Source organism: Hyaena hyaena, unplaced genomic scaffold (genome assembly GCF_003009895.1).
Source record: "Hyaena hyaena isolate Hyena2069 unplaced genomic scaffold, ASM300989v1 scaffold_677, whole genome shotgun sequence".
NCBI classification, from domain to species: Eukaryota; Metazoa; Chordata; class Mammalia; order Carnivora; family Hyaenidae; genus Hyaena; species Hyaena hyaena.
In genome coordinates, this window is record NW_024081311.1 from 437,569 (window position 1) to 451,303 (window position 13,735).

Sequence of the window (13,735 nt, forward strand, 5' to 3'; positions counted from 1 at the left end):
TTTGTGGAACAAATGAATAATAAAGAATATGGAATTAAAATTTCACTGGTCTGTTCAAAAACAGGTACCTACTGAGCATCATCTATGGGCTGAGTCCAGCACTCTGGGCTATGGATGTAATGATAATACCTAAACCCTGATGTGACCCCAGCAATGCCCCCCCAATTTTTGGCAGGTTTTCTGAGAAGAAAGTTAAGAGCTGATGTAGGAAAAAATGAATCCACACCTAGCACTAGTTTCCTTAAGCATGGCTTACCCAGACCTCTCCATCTCTTCTTTTATATTAATACCCTGAAAGAGATTCCCTAAAGACCAAACATGGGCATCACGAGGCACCCCAAAATGCACACCCTACCAAAGCACTTATGAAGCATTCTAAATATTTTTTTTCTTTCTCTTTGTCTCTTTTCTGAATTATATTTTCATTAGGGCATGGGTTATTTTATCAAAGAATTAAAATGATAGTTCTAATGCTATAGAGCACCCATAGTAGTTACTTGCCACAAATGACAAGTGTAACATAGGGCGTACATGGCAAATGACTAAGGCGGGTATATCAGAAAAGTAAATATATGTAGCTATATGTGTATACTTGTGTATGTATATGAATGTATATTTATGTGTGTGTGTATGTATATATTCTCCTTTGAGACTGAGGGGTTTGATTGAAGATAAGATTGAAGTGTCAGCAGGTTGCTCCTGCCACACTTTCCTAAGCTTAAGCCCATGGAGGTTGCTCCTTCAGAAGGCTTGGTATTACTGGATGTCATTTTTATTTTACTAAACTTCTCCCCTAAGGTGATAAAGAACCATTCTCGCTTGGCTGGTCCCAGAGCTCCATGAGAAGGAAATGGGCACAGTGAACCTGAGATTCGGCAGTCCGGGGCAAGCATCCCCCAGGCATCCCCTTCCCACCGCTCAGGCTGAGACTTATGGCTGCTAATAGCCTCTGTCCCACTGGGACAGAATTGCATATCCTTTAATTTTCTAATATGCCAACAACACTTTATACAGCACGTGCATGGAGGAATAAAAGCTGGCTTTCACTTTCATGTATGTACATGCATTAGAGAAATCTATCAGGGACGCATAAGCTTACTCACAGTCACAGAAAGCCTGGTGAAGGCGTACTGCATTCAAACAACAGAGCAAGTGTCAGGTCCTTAATGCATTAACAGAATTGTACTTTTTGAGGCTCCTTCCACACTTCCCACACTTTCATTTAGTGACATAATTTCCTTGGGACAGAAACTGCATAATTGACCTTCCAGTTAGAGGAGGAATTCAATCATCTAAACACCTCGCAACAAACACAAGAACAGGATTCTATCCTTTTCTTTGGTCTGCTGGGGTTTTCCTAAAGCACACAACAACTTATTTTGGGGCTTCTTATACATAGTGTGAAGCTCAGTGGAAAATAGCCATCAGGTTAAAACAAAATTCAACCAACAATCCTTTTGAGCGGTAGATTCCCTCAGCATGTATAATCCATGGCCCTCCTCTGTGTGACAACTGCACTCCCCTACAGGGGCAGGCCCTGCAACCAAACTGTTACTATGTAAAGTAACCTCCCCCCACCCCCCTCTAGACCAGTCACTGTTCACTGTAGCAGCGATGGACCCCTGGAGCAAAGGGCAGATTGGAATCTTTCTCCCTAGAATTGAGCCCTGACACTGAGGACCAGCAGCCAGTCTCTTCTGGTCATATTAAGTGACAAGTGATGAAATTCCCCACTGGTCTTACATGCAGGACACCCACTAGCTTGTGTCTGCGCTGAGCCTACTCTCAGCGTCTCTGTTATTAGTATACCCCGTCCCCCTTCATCTGTGCACACAAGTGTATGTGGTCAGCAATGGCTGATCAAGATCTAAGCCATCGTTACAACCAGGGCACTGATCAATCAGACTCCAGGCTGGACATCAACCCATGATCAATGACTATTATCCTTGAGGTCAGTCATCTCCATCCTCTCCCAGACCCAGGGACTGTCACAAGATCCAGGCCCAACTGATAAGAGCCAGTGCTCTCCTGCTGGATTGGGTGTGGACACGTGACAGAGGCTGGCAAAGACCCCATCAGAATTAGATCAATAAAGCAGATTTTCAGAAACAAACAGAAACAACAGAACATATAGTCCCCAAGAACAAAAGGAGAGAATAGCCTCCTGGATACTGGATTTCTGAGGACATTTCTGTCCCTAGTTTCAGCCCAAGTGCACATTTATGCAGGTGTTCAGCGAGTTTGTGTGACCCTAAAGGATCAATGGCACTTCCCTGGAAAAGAATTTACTGCACACTCTTACACATGTGAGGCAATACACTGTGAATCCCAGAGATAAAGGCATGCATGCAAATGCATGTGTGTGCACACGTGGGTGCTGGTGAGCAGAGGGCCAGGAAGGGATGCAGTGCAGACTCTACACTGGAAGGTTCCACAGGCACTGCAAACCCAGAGGTGACATTGATCCCCTCTTCAAAGACGCCTCCATTCTTTCTCTGCTGCTCCAATGAGCTCACAGATGAGAGAGAACTGAGGGGAACCCACACGCATCAAGACAACCTGATGAACAGTTTAGCAAAAAGGCCTATGACCAAAACAAACTTCGAAAGAAGGAAGGATCTGGCCTGCGTGCAGATAAACCCCAACCCATGACTAAGGGAAAAACAGCAAAAAGAGGAGGCAATGAGTACACAAAACCAAAAATCTTCCCAGGGAAAAGGGGGTGGGGGACAGCAGTCTTGGGCATGATGCTTAAGTAACACAGTAATCGGTAGTTAGCTCACTTTATCTACATACCTCCAGAGCGAGCTCTCAGTGATGCTACCGAGGTTATAATCGTAGAGCTTCGTCAAAATGAGAATCACCTGAAGGCAAAAGAAGAAATCACGGTTAGTCTCAAACAATTACAATCTCAGAGACGGGAAATGGCCCAAGGGAGGACTTAGGATTCCGTTAATGGGTGCTTAGCATAATTGAATGAATTGTTACAACAGTGCTTACACTGACTGGGGAACGGTTTACCAGCGCCTTCCTTTATTTTATTTTATTTTTTCTTACAAATAGTTTATTGTCAAGTTGGTTTCCATATAACACCCAGTGCTCACCCCCACAAGTGCCCTCCTCCATGCCCATCACCCCCCTCCCCACCAACATCCATCAGTCCCCAGTTTGTTTCTCAGCATTCAAGAGTCTCTCATGGTTTGCCTCTCTCCCTTTCCCCCACCACTTCTGCCCTTCTTCTCCCCCTTGGTCCTCCGTCAAGTTCCTCCTAATCCTCCTATACGTGCAAACATATGATATTTGTCCTTCTCTGCCTGACTTATTTCGCTCAGCATAACACCCTCAAGGTCCATCCATGTTGCTACACATGGCCAGATTTCATTGTTTCTCATTGCCATGTAGTATTCCATGGTATAGATAAACCATATCTTCTTGATCCATTCATCTGTTGATGGACACTTAGGCTCTTTCCATGTTTTAGCTATTGTGGAGAGTGCTGCTATGAACATTGGGGTGCATGTGCTCTTATGCATCAGCATTTCTGTATCCCTTGGGTAAATTCCTAGCAGTGCTACTGCTGGGTCATAGGGGAGTTCTATTGTTAGTTTCCTGAGGAACCTCCACACTGTTTTCCAGAGGGGCTGCACCAGTTTGCATTCCCACCAACAGTGTAGGAGGGTGCTGCCCATCCAGGCATTTCTTACCCTTGTGGGCTTAAGGCTTTCAGGGAAGACTAGTGGAGCTGTCAAATGCACACCCTGCAAGGGAGGCACTGAGCAGATGGGCAGGAGAGAGGAAGGTCAATGGCACTGCTCCCAGCTGTAGTAGCTGTACCACAGTGGCCAGGACACTTAGCTTCTCTGAACCTCAGTATTCCCGACTATCAAAGAAATGGGGCCAATAATGCTATTGCCGAGAGAGGGTTGCTGTGCAGAGTTAAATTAGGGAATAAATGCTAATTATTCTTCAAGTTGCATGGGGTTCTTAAATATCAGTTCCTTCCCTTTCTTCTGTTTTGTAGGTTTGGCTTTATTGGTTTCTCCTAATTCTCCACAATTTCTGGGAAAGCCACTGGATGGAATCAATGCTTCCACGAGGTCTCAGCAAGAACATTCTAACAAGAGCATATGTGTATTCTGTGGGGTCCTGAAGCTTACAGGATTTGGGGAACCCTCCGTAAGGAATAGAATACAAACATGAATTCAAACATAGGGGCGGGTCCCGGGAAGGGGCCTCTGCAGTTGAGGGACACTGACACTTCAGCTTCATTAGCTTCACAGCAAACCCTCCTCTGATTTGAGCCCAGTGCAGCTGTCCACATCACTCAGAGGAACCCCAACTATTTAGTTCTTTCTTTCAGAATTCATTAATCATTTATTGGGAACCCAGAATTTCCCCTGATGCCTAAGGAGAACATAAATACAGATGAGGCCTGCTGGTCTGGGATCCAGTTCGGAAAGGACAAGCTCACCAAAGAAAACCGAGGGTGACACGGAGCTGACCTACCTCGCCTCGGTCCCACTGACACTCATCATGGCAGCTTGAGAAGGCTGCTTCTCCGGCATCTGCAGTGATGCCAAGGGTCCCCTCGGTACCTAGAGTGCATGAGCACCAGGACACCTGGGAAGATTCAACAGAGCAGCGTGTTCCTAACCAGTGACTTCCCAGACCTTAATTGTGCTTCTTACATAAGGACAAAAACTGAAGAGGTCTGATCTGTTTTCTGTTGAGATTTCTATTTCTCTCCCGATTCTCATAACCTAGAACATTTGGCCCAGTCCTGTGGTTTCCAACTCAGCAGAAAAATGTTGACATCAATTTCCAGGATTTTCCCTGAAGGCCAAGGGATCAGTTCTAGTCACAGTGAGCACAGAACATTTTAACCTTGAATTCCAAGGCAGCAAGCTGCCAAGGAGTGCTGAATCCTTCCAAGTTCCACTCTGGTAGAGCACAGGGCTTGATTTACTGAAGGCACAAGCATCAATGAGCAGATTCCCAACACTGCTTTCACAGCAAGCAAACTGGAACTCTACAACCTTAGGTTTGTTCCAAGTTCAAGGGAAGGAAGAAATACTGTAACTCAAAGACAGCCATAGATCTCAGGACCCATGCTCTAAGGCCACCCCTGTCCTAAAGCACACACAGACTTCCTTCAAAGAAATGTTCACAACTGGCTTCTTTTATTTTTTTTAAAGTTTACTTAATTATTTTGAGAGAGAGAGAGAGAGAAAACTCAAGCAGGGGAGGGACAGAAAGAGAGGGAGAGAGAGTCCCAAGCAAATTCCACACCATTAGCATGGAGCCCTACCTGGGGCTCAAACCCACAAGCCATGAGCCAAAACCAAACAAACATCAGGAGATTAACCAACTGAGCCACCCAGGTGCCCCTCAAAACTTGCTTCTTTAGCAAAATGTGAGCATGTGTGAAGTACTGGGCACCCTATGGGTACATCAGATGGTGCACCTGTGGTGGGGGCATATGCTTAACAGGTCTGCGTGCCAATTAAGTTGCTCTAAGTGCTAAATTTCAATCACTGCCATCCTAGGAGCACTGATCAGAGGCAGCAGGGTGGCTGTTTGTTGGAAGACACAAGGTGACGTTGCCACTCCACCTCGGTACGATTTTACCTAAGAGGCCTCTGAATCTCCCACCAAGAAAATGAGGGTGTGGGCATAAAGCACTTTCTGGTAGTTGCTCTCTTGCTACAATACAGCAGTAAACCAAACAATGAAGTTCAGCTAGGCACCAACTGCAGCTCTCATGCATCTGAGGAGGGAACTCAGAGATGCTCTGAAGAAAGACCCTTTTAACCCAGCAGGTAATGGTATGGAGACAGACAGACACAGACAAACACACACACACACACACTCTCTGTTTAAGCAATTCACAGGCAGGTGGGCTGGGAGGTAAAAATCTACTCCCCCCACTCTTCTTGAGGGGCTGGTAAAAATGAAAATGCCACTGATACGCTCAGGCAGTTTATCAATACTGCACCAGAAGAGGTGTCCTTTCCGGCATTCCAAAATATATTTGCTTGAATCAATCTCATCTTTTCTGTTTTCAGAACAAGTGCCAGAAAGAAGGGGGAACTGCTAACCTTTAGTTGTCTCTCCAATCGATTCCTTGCAATCTCTCTCTTCCTCTTTTTTTTTTCCCTTCACAGTCTATGTGCATTATTTACCCCCATATTTACCCCCATATTCCTGGATAGCGATCTGTCATTATGTTAGATCTGGTGTGTTGTTGGGTTTTTGTTTTTCTGTTCTGGTTAATTAGCAATACTATTTAATAGAATTAGTACCTGTTAAAGGGCCCACAGCCTAACTGCCAGTATGAGATGAGAAAAAGGGGAAAATGCAGTTGCCTGCCTCTTCTGGTCCCATTGTCTAACATCCTTTGTGCATTTTTCAAATGTTAAAAGAAAAAAAAAGTGAAAATTTTTCATCAAGTAAATGTTATATGTACTTAAAAATACATAAATAGTCATTTATTTTTATTCATTCAGTAAACAACTTTCATGTATAGATTTAATTCTGAGCCCAACTGCACAGCTTTTAATTATAAATCTAATCAATGAAAGCAAGACTGTTTTGATGGATACACACACAAAATGGAATGCTCATCAGCATCTCATTTCTTTCTATATCTTGTTTTTATTGTATGGTACCAAAATATCCCTGATTCAAAACAATAAGTGATGACCATACGGTGAAGGCTTCTCTTAGGTTCCTCTTTAAATCTTAGGATACTTTCTTTAAATGGCTATAATCCAACTATCAGTGGCTTAACAACTTCTACCTACACTTTGCCAGGATCTCAGCACCCAGCTATTTCTGGGACTTTTCACAGTGGTACATCGAAGGATTCCCTAACCGGTCTAAGAGCCATCTGTCCTGTTTTTCTTCTGTGGCTCCTTCCTGCCATCTCCATTGCTTACAGAGCTACTGGGGGAAACTTCACATTGCCCATATGTATCAAGAGCATGTTGAAGCCCACCCACCAAACTGTTATATTCAAATCATTCATTCCCTAGAAGGTTTAACAGCAGTGGTGGGAGAAGACATCCCTGTAGTGTTCCTGACCATAGGGGGAAAGCTCTCAGTTTTACTGATTGAGGATATTAGCTGTGGTCTTTCATATATGGCCTTTATGATGTTGAGGTATGCTCCTTCTATCCCTACTTTCTCGAGGGTTTTTATCAGGAAAGGATGCTGTATTTTGTCAAATGCTTTTTCTGCATCTACTGAAATGATCCTATGGTTTTTATCCTTTCTTTTATTAATGTGGTGTATCACGTTGATTGATTTGTGTACATTGAATCAGCCCTGCAGGCCAGGAATACATCACTTGATCCTGGTGAATAATTTCTTCAATGTACTGTTGTGGGCAGGTGCCAGAAACAATGCGAGGGTCTGTGCAGGGATCAGTGAGGCTCCTCGAGGAAGTGATCATGGGCTTCTTCCCAGGACTGAGCTAAATTTACACTATCTGAGCTCACCAAACTACTCCCTCTTTTCCCAGTCTTCAAAGAAAGCTCCTACTGAATAATTCCACCAACTCACCAACTGCAGTTCTCACCCACCCCTCTGTACATCGGTGCCAGTAAACCATCTCACTAAAAAATGTGGTATATAGACACATACACAATGGAATATTGTTAGGCTATTAAAAATAAAATCCTGCCATTTCTGCCAACATGGATGAAAGGAGGGCACTTTACCAGGTGAAATAAGTCAGACAGAGAAAAATAGTGTCTGGTATCACTTATATGCAGAATATAAAATAAACAAACAAAAACTGATTTCATTGAACCAGAATAGAATGGCAGCTGTTAGGAGCTGGGAGGGGAGGGGAGATAGGGAAATCCAAGTCAAGGGTACAAACTTTCAGTCATAAGAAGTTCTAAAGCTCTGGGGGTGCCTGGGTGGCTCAGTCAGTTAAGCATCCAACTTTGGCTCAGGTCACAATCTCACAGTCCAGGAGTTCAATCCTGACGTTGGGCTCTGTGCTGACAGCTGAGAGCCTTCTTTGAGATTCTGTCTCCCTCTCTCTTTGCCCCTCATCTATGCTCTAGCTCTCAAAAATAAATAAATAAAACATTTTTTAAAAAGATGTTCTGAGGCTCTAACGTACAGCAGGGTGACTATAATTAATTATACAATATCATATACTTGAAAGTTACTGAGAGCAGTTCTTAAGCATTCTCACCAAAAGAGAGAGAGGGAGTTAACTATGCAAGGTGATGGATATGTTAATTACCTCGACCTTAGCAATCATTACACAGTGTGCATGTATATCAAGGCATCACACTGTGTACTTTAAGTATAAACAATTATATTTGTCAATTATTCCTCATTAAAGATGGTGTGGGGGGTGAACAACCATCACAATGGACCTGGGGGAGGAAAATGCCAATCTGCCCCTCCCCTCATCTGACTCCAACTTTCCTCTGCGCTGGGTGATAAAACAAGAACATTCCTAGAGACAAATAGGACACACTAGTATGTGGATGGCTATTAACAGTGTTCTAGCATAAAACAGCAAAACCCAGTAAAAAATATTCTGTTGTAGCAAACTGTCAGGGCAGGCCTTATTTTCAGGTGTGCATTCGACTCTCTGAACATGGCAGTGGCCTAAGTTTAGACACAGGCAGTCTCCAGTATGCCAAGTCCATGACACCTTTGAATGTGACAGCATGTTTTTTTTTTTAATCAACTGAAAAACATAATTGAGAAGTAAAACCCCACACATTTACTGACTCCCTAAAATACCTTCCTGATAACCTGACTCTACACAATATATTTTTGAAAACATCTGTATTAATGACTAGACCAATGTTTATTCCACACTTACCATGTAGAAGGACAGGAATTCTCCATTTCTTTTCCTAAGGAAGAAATACAGTGTACCAAGCCTTTGCTAACTTAAAACAGTGTATCCCAGAAGAAGGTGGATGGAAGGTTGGGGGCATCAATACATCTCCCATTCCCCCTACTCCCTAAGAAGAATGTAAATATCCCCCTTGTAAGTGATCTCTCCTAGTCCTTTAGCCAAAGAGTAGACTAGCACCTTGACAGAGGGCTACTGAGAATCTCTTGAAGGAAGAGCTGGTCTAGCAAGCTTACTATTGTTCAACAATGAATTTAGGTCAGATAGCTGTGGGAGAACTTATGGACATTTAGGGAGACGTGAGTTCTACCAGAACCCTCGCCCTGGGCACTGCCCTCTGCCTCACCTCATCTTTCTCTCCGGCAAATCTTAGAAAAGCAAGATCATCTTTCAATTATCAATGATTTGTATTTCTTTTGTTGTTTTTCTGTGTCCAATTGTAGAAGTAGCTTCTATTCTCAATGAAAACAGAAGTGTGGCCTTGGCCTCCTTGACAGTGAGCACTTTGGGTTATAAGACCCTGTAAAGTCTCTTTCATTCCTGAAGGTCTATAGTTATAGTTCCATTTCCTGACTAATGTAGATGGTGATATGGGTCCTAGACTATAAAACAAAGCATTTTCTATGTATTTCTCTCCATTACTAGTGCTTCAGGGCTGGTCTAGGCAGGCGTTTCTGTCACTGTAACACATAAGGAGGTTCCTCAGAACTTAACCATGGTACCGTTCATAGTTCCACCTACCTGGGCTGGGTCACAGTCTCACTTGGGTGAGCAATGGCAAAGCCACACTGAAGATGCCAGCAGTTTGGGTCAGGGGAGAAAGCTGACTACCTCCAGCTTTTCCTCACCAACTTCCAGCATGCCCTGGTGTTTCCTCATTGCTCGACCTCAGATGGCCACCTCTCTTCTTACTACAGCTGCTTGCCGCAGACCCTTTTGTTGGATATTTTTAAAGATGTGGAGAGAAGTGCTATGGGGACAAGACATTATACAGTTTGAAGAGATCTGGAGCAATCTTTAAGGAGACTGAACAATTGGATAAAATATAAAGATGGATGTTCAATAGCCAGAAATCTGTTTTCTTTTGGGTTGTTTTCCTTACACTCCAGTTTTAGGGAAAAGAAATAAACTTATAGCAGTAGTTTTCCTAAAAATATGCATATTCCAGATTGTGTCTTTGGCTCAGAAAACATTTATTCAACTTTCTAACTTAAACAGAAGTTCTAATTCTTTTCAGTAGCCATGAATTCTTTAAGAATCTGATCTAATAAAATCTATGAGCATAAAACAATGAATGTAACTTTAATGATATCACTGATCTCTCGAATCCTAGGGGGGTCATGAATGCAAAGATAAGAACCTTTTATAATTCCCAGAAAATGAGAGCTTTCTTCAGAAGAAAGAACTTTCAGCTTTAAAATTCTACACATTTAATTCAATAAACATTTGTTAAGCCTTCTTAAGAGGCAAGGATAAAAAAAAATATGTGCTGTGAGGACACAAAGGGAGAATGAGACTCAGTACCAGTCCCTAGAAGCTCACAGTCAAGTAGAGAGGCAGAGTTGTACAGATGGTTACACTAAGGAAGAAAAAGGTATGCAGCAGGAGAAAAGTGAACAAATCTCTTAGAGAGCAAGAAAGAAAAGTACACTCAGGTATAGACTCTTACAAAAGAAGACAGTCAAGACAAATCCCAGATGATGTGTATGATTCTGATGGAGACAAAAGGCTACAGGGCTGGTATTCTAAGCGAAGGGAGCATCAAGACAGAGGTCCAGAGGTGTGAGAGCTCATAGAGGAGTCAGAAGAGAGCAAACCCTTGGGTTTATCTAAGGGTTAAATTATGAGTAAGGACACACAGAATATCAGAATAGAGATACATCTGGCTATTCTGTGGAGGCCTTAATTATATAGTCTGATACTATGCTCTGCCAAAAACAAATAAATGAGCAAACAAACAAAAACTTTGGAATCAAAGACTTTGAGTCTTGGTTTAGCCACCCTCTGTTAGAATGTCTTTGGCAGCATGGGGCGCCTGGGTGGCTTAGTCGGTTAAGCGTCCGACTTTCGCTTAGGTCATGATCTCGCGGTTCATGGGTTCGGGCCCCGCGTCGGGCTCTGTGCTGACTGCCAGCTCAGAGCCTGGAGCCTGTTTCAGTCTGTGACTCCCTCTCTCTCTGACCCTCCCCTGCTCACGCTGTCTCTCTCTCTATCCTAGAAATAAATAAAATATTAAAAAAAAAAAAAAGAATGTCTTTGGCAGCAAGCAACAGAATACTAAAAATAACTCAAGTAATAAGAGATATACTGTCTCATATAACAAGAGGTCCACAGTTTATGAATTTCCAGGACTAATGTAGCCTCACAACACCATCAAGCAGCCACACGATGTACCTATTTCCTCTCTGACAGTGTCAATACTTAGTAAGGGGTGCCCTCACTTGCAAGGCGTTCATAACAGGTCTTTGCAGCATATGCAGGACCCAGTCACACTCAGTAAAGAAGGACCTCTAGTGTATATCTGTTTTTGCTTTGCTCTGTTTGGGTTTTAACTTAGAAAGGAAACTTTACAAAAGCCCTCTGAGCAAAATCTCTGCAGTCTCAATGACCAGGATTCAGCCACACGCCCACATCTTGGCTTCGATGAAAGTTGGGGGAAAAAGGAGGATAGAGGTCTGGGGATGGACTTGCTGTTTTCTATGGTAAAAGATGGGCTCTGCCAGTAACAAAAAAGTAGGTAGAGGCTGCTGAGTAACAACTAGTAGTGTCCGTCACTCAAATACTGAACAGACTCATTAAAGGCAAACATTAAAAAGAAAAAAAAAAAAGATAACGTTATCTCTCTTCTTAGTCTCTTAGAAATGGGAGAAGCAAACAACAGAAGCAGACAAATTCTGGGAACATATTAAAGTACTGTGTAAATGTAAGTAGCTGCTATTATTAATAATATCTAACATTTACTGGAGTTGTAGTCTGAGGGCCAAATTTCATTATTAAGGGTATTTCAAGGAATACCCCCCACCTCTCTCTCTCTTTCTCTCTCTCTCTTTCTTCTAATGAGGAAATTGAGGCACACAGAGGCTGAGTGATTTAAATTATTTAGCTGGTAAGTGGTGGACAAGTTTAATTCACATTATATATAGACTCTTACCCAGGCTTTGTTATCCTCATGGTATATGATCCTAATTGAGTAATTTTTTTTTTATGTTTTTATTTATTTCTAGGAGAGAGAGAGAGAGAGAGAGAGAGACAGCATGAGCAGGGGAGGGTCAGAGAGAGAGGGAGTCACAGACTGAAACAGGCTCCAGGCTCTGAGCTGGCAGTCAGCACAGAGCCCGACACGGGGCCCGAACCCACGAACCGCGAGATCATGACCTAAGCGAAAGTCGGACGCGTAACCGACTAAGCCACCCAGGCGCCCCCCCAATTGGGTAATTTTTGTAACTAAAGGCAAGACAGAACTGGTGAAGGGTCCTCACCTTCTGTCCAATTCAAAAGTATCGGAGACCTGTTATCCTTCAGACGTGTTACTGGCCACAGACCCCTCCTTTACTCTTCCTTCTTTCAGACATCTCTGGAATATTTTTTTTTCCTCATACAAGACAAACTTGAGTTTTAATTCCTCACTGACTTTTGGTCAATGGCACTTCCATTTGTTGTTTTTAATTTATTTTTAAAAACCTTTGAGCCTTGGGGAAATTCATTGTTAGGAGATGATGCTTCTATTTCAATCACAGGAGTTGGCGACCTCCAGAAGGCGGTTCCAGACAACGAATGCACACACGTCTAATGGCAGATTTCAACAGAACAGCTTATGGTATCTTCATTTTTGGAAGATTTGAGTGAATGTGTAATTGCACTCTGACCAAAGGGAGGAAAAATCAATAATAGCTAAATCGGGATAAGAGGCCCCAGACAGGAATTGAAAGTTTAGGATACTGGCGCATATAACAACCACACACAGGCATCTGAAGTCATCCAACAGAGGTAATCAAGAACACAGAAATGCAATTTGAAAAGAAAAGCAGTACAAAAGGTGGGATGAATTTGGGGTGTGGAGCCAGCCAGAAAGCAATCAGTAGATTTTTGCCCCTGGAGAGCTCTTAATTTTTTTTTTTAATGTTTTTTTTTTTTTTTTTTTTTTTTTTTTGAGAGAGACAGAGAGAGACAGAGTATGAGTCAGGGAAGGACAGAGAGAGAGGAAGACACAGAATCAGAAACAGGCTCTAGGATCTGAGCTGTCAGCACACAGCCCAATGCAGGGCTCGAACACAAGACCTGCGAGATCATGACCTGAGCCGAAGTCAGATGCTTAAACTACTGAGCCACTCAGATGCCCCAACCCCTGGAGAGTTCTTAATCCCAGATGACCTTCATATTTTCTAAGAGCCCACACCTAATTTAATGAAATATTTATTTATGTAATATCCTCTGAATGACACTGAACTGGTGTGAGTGAAATGGCTACTGCACTTCCCCTGGGGAACTTACACAACCAGACAGCCAACAGTGCTATTTACAGGGCTAAACAGATAACTGACTCTGTGCCGGGAGATGTGGAGCAAACCGTAGCATATGGAACAGTCCTTGTGGAAAGTAGAACGTTTTTAAGTACATTTTGCTATATTCTCCCTCTGAGTCTGTTCCCATCTAGAGGTCATTTGCAGCTAAAATGTGAGGCCACGAATGGCACATGAGCTGTGGAGCACTGGCCCAGGAGTTTGCACATGAGAAAAACTGCAGCTCTCACTCAAGGCAATTCACATCTCTCCCCCTTCTGTGTGCTGAAAGTCAAGTTCTCTCCTGGTAGTGACTAACAAAGAAACGATGTAATAAAAGCCTATT

General features: G+C 43.0%; 1 protein-coding gene across 4 annotated transcripts in view; it reads right to left on the reverse strand.

The window, feature by feature from the left end:
* The window catches only part of SORCS1 (sortilin related VPS10 domain containing receptor 1), a 500,902-nt gene that overhangs the window by 312,793 nt on the left and 174,374 nt on the right, over nt 1-13,735 (reverse strand). For all 4 annotated transcript variants that reach the window (XM_039217305.1, XM_039217304.1, XM_039217306.1 and 1 more), the window contains exon 2: nt 2,797-2,864. In XM_039217305.1, coding sequence (XP_039073236.1) covers nt 2,797-2,864 — 68 coding nt within the window. The remainder of the gene's footprint in view (nt 1-2,796; nt 2,865-13,735) is intronic.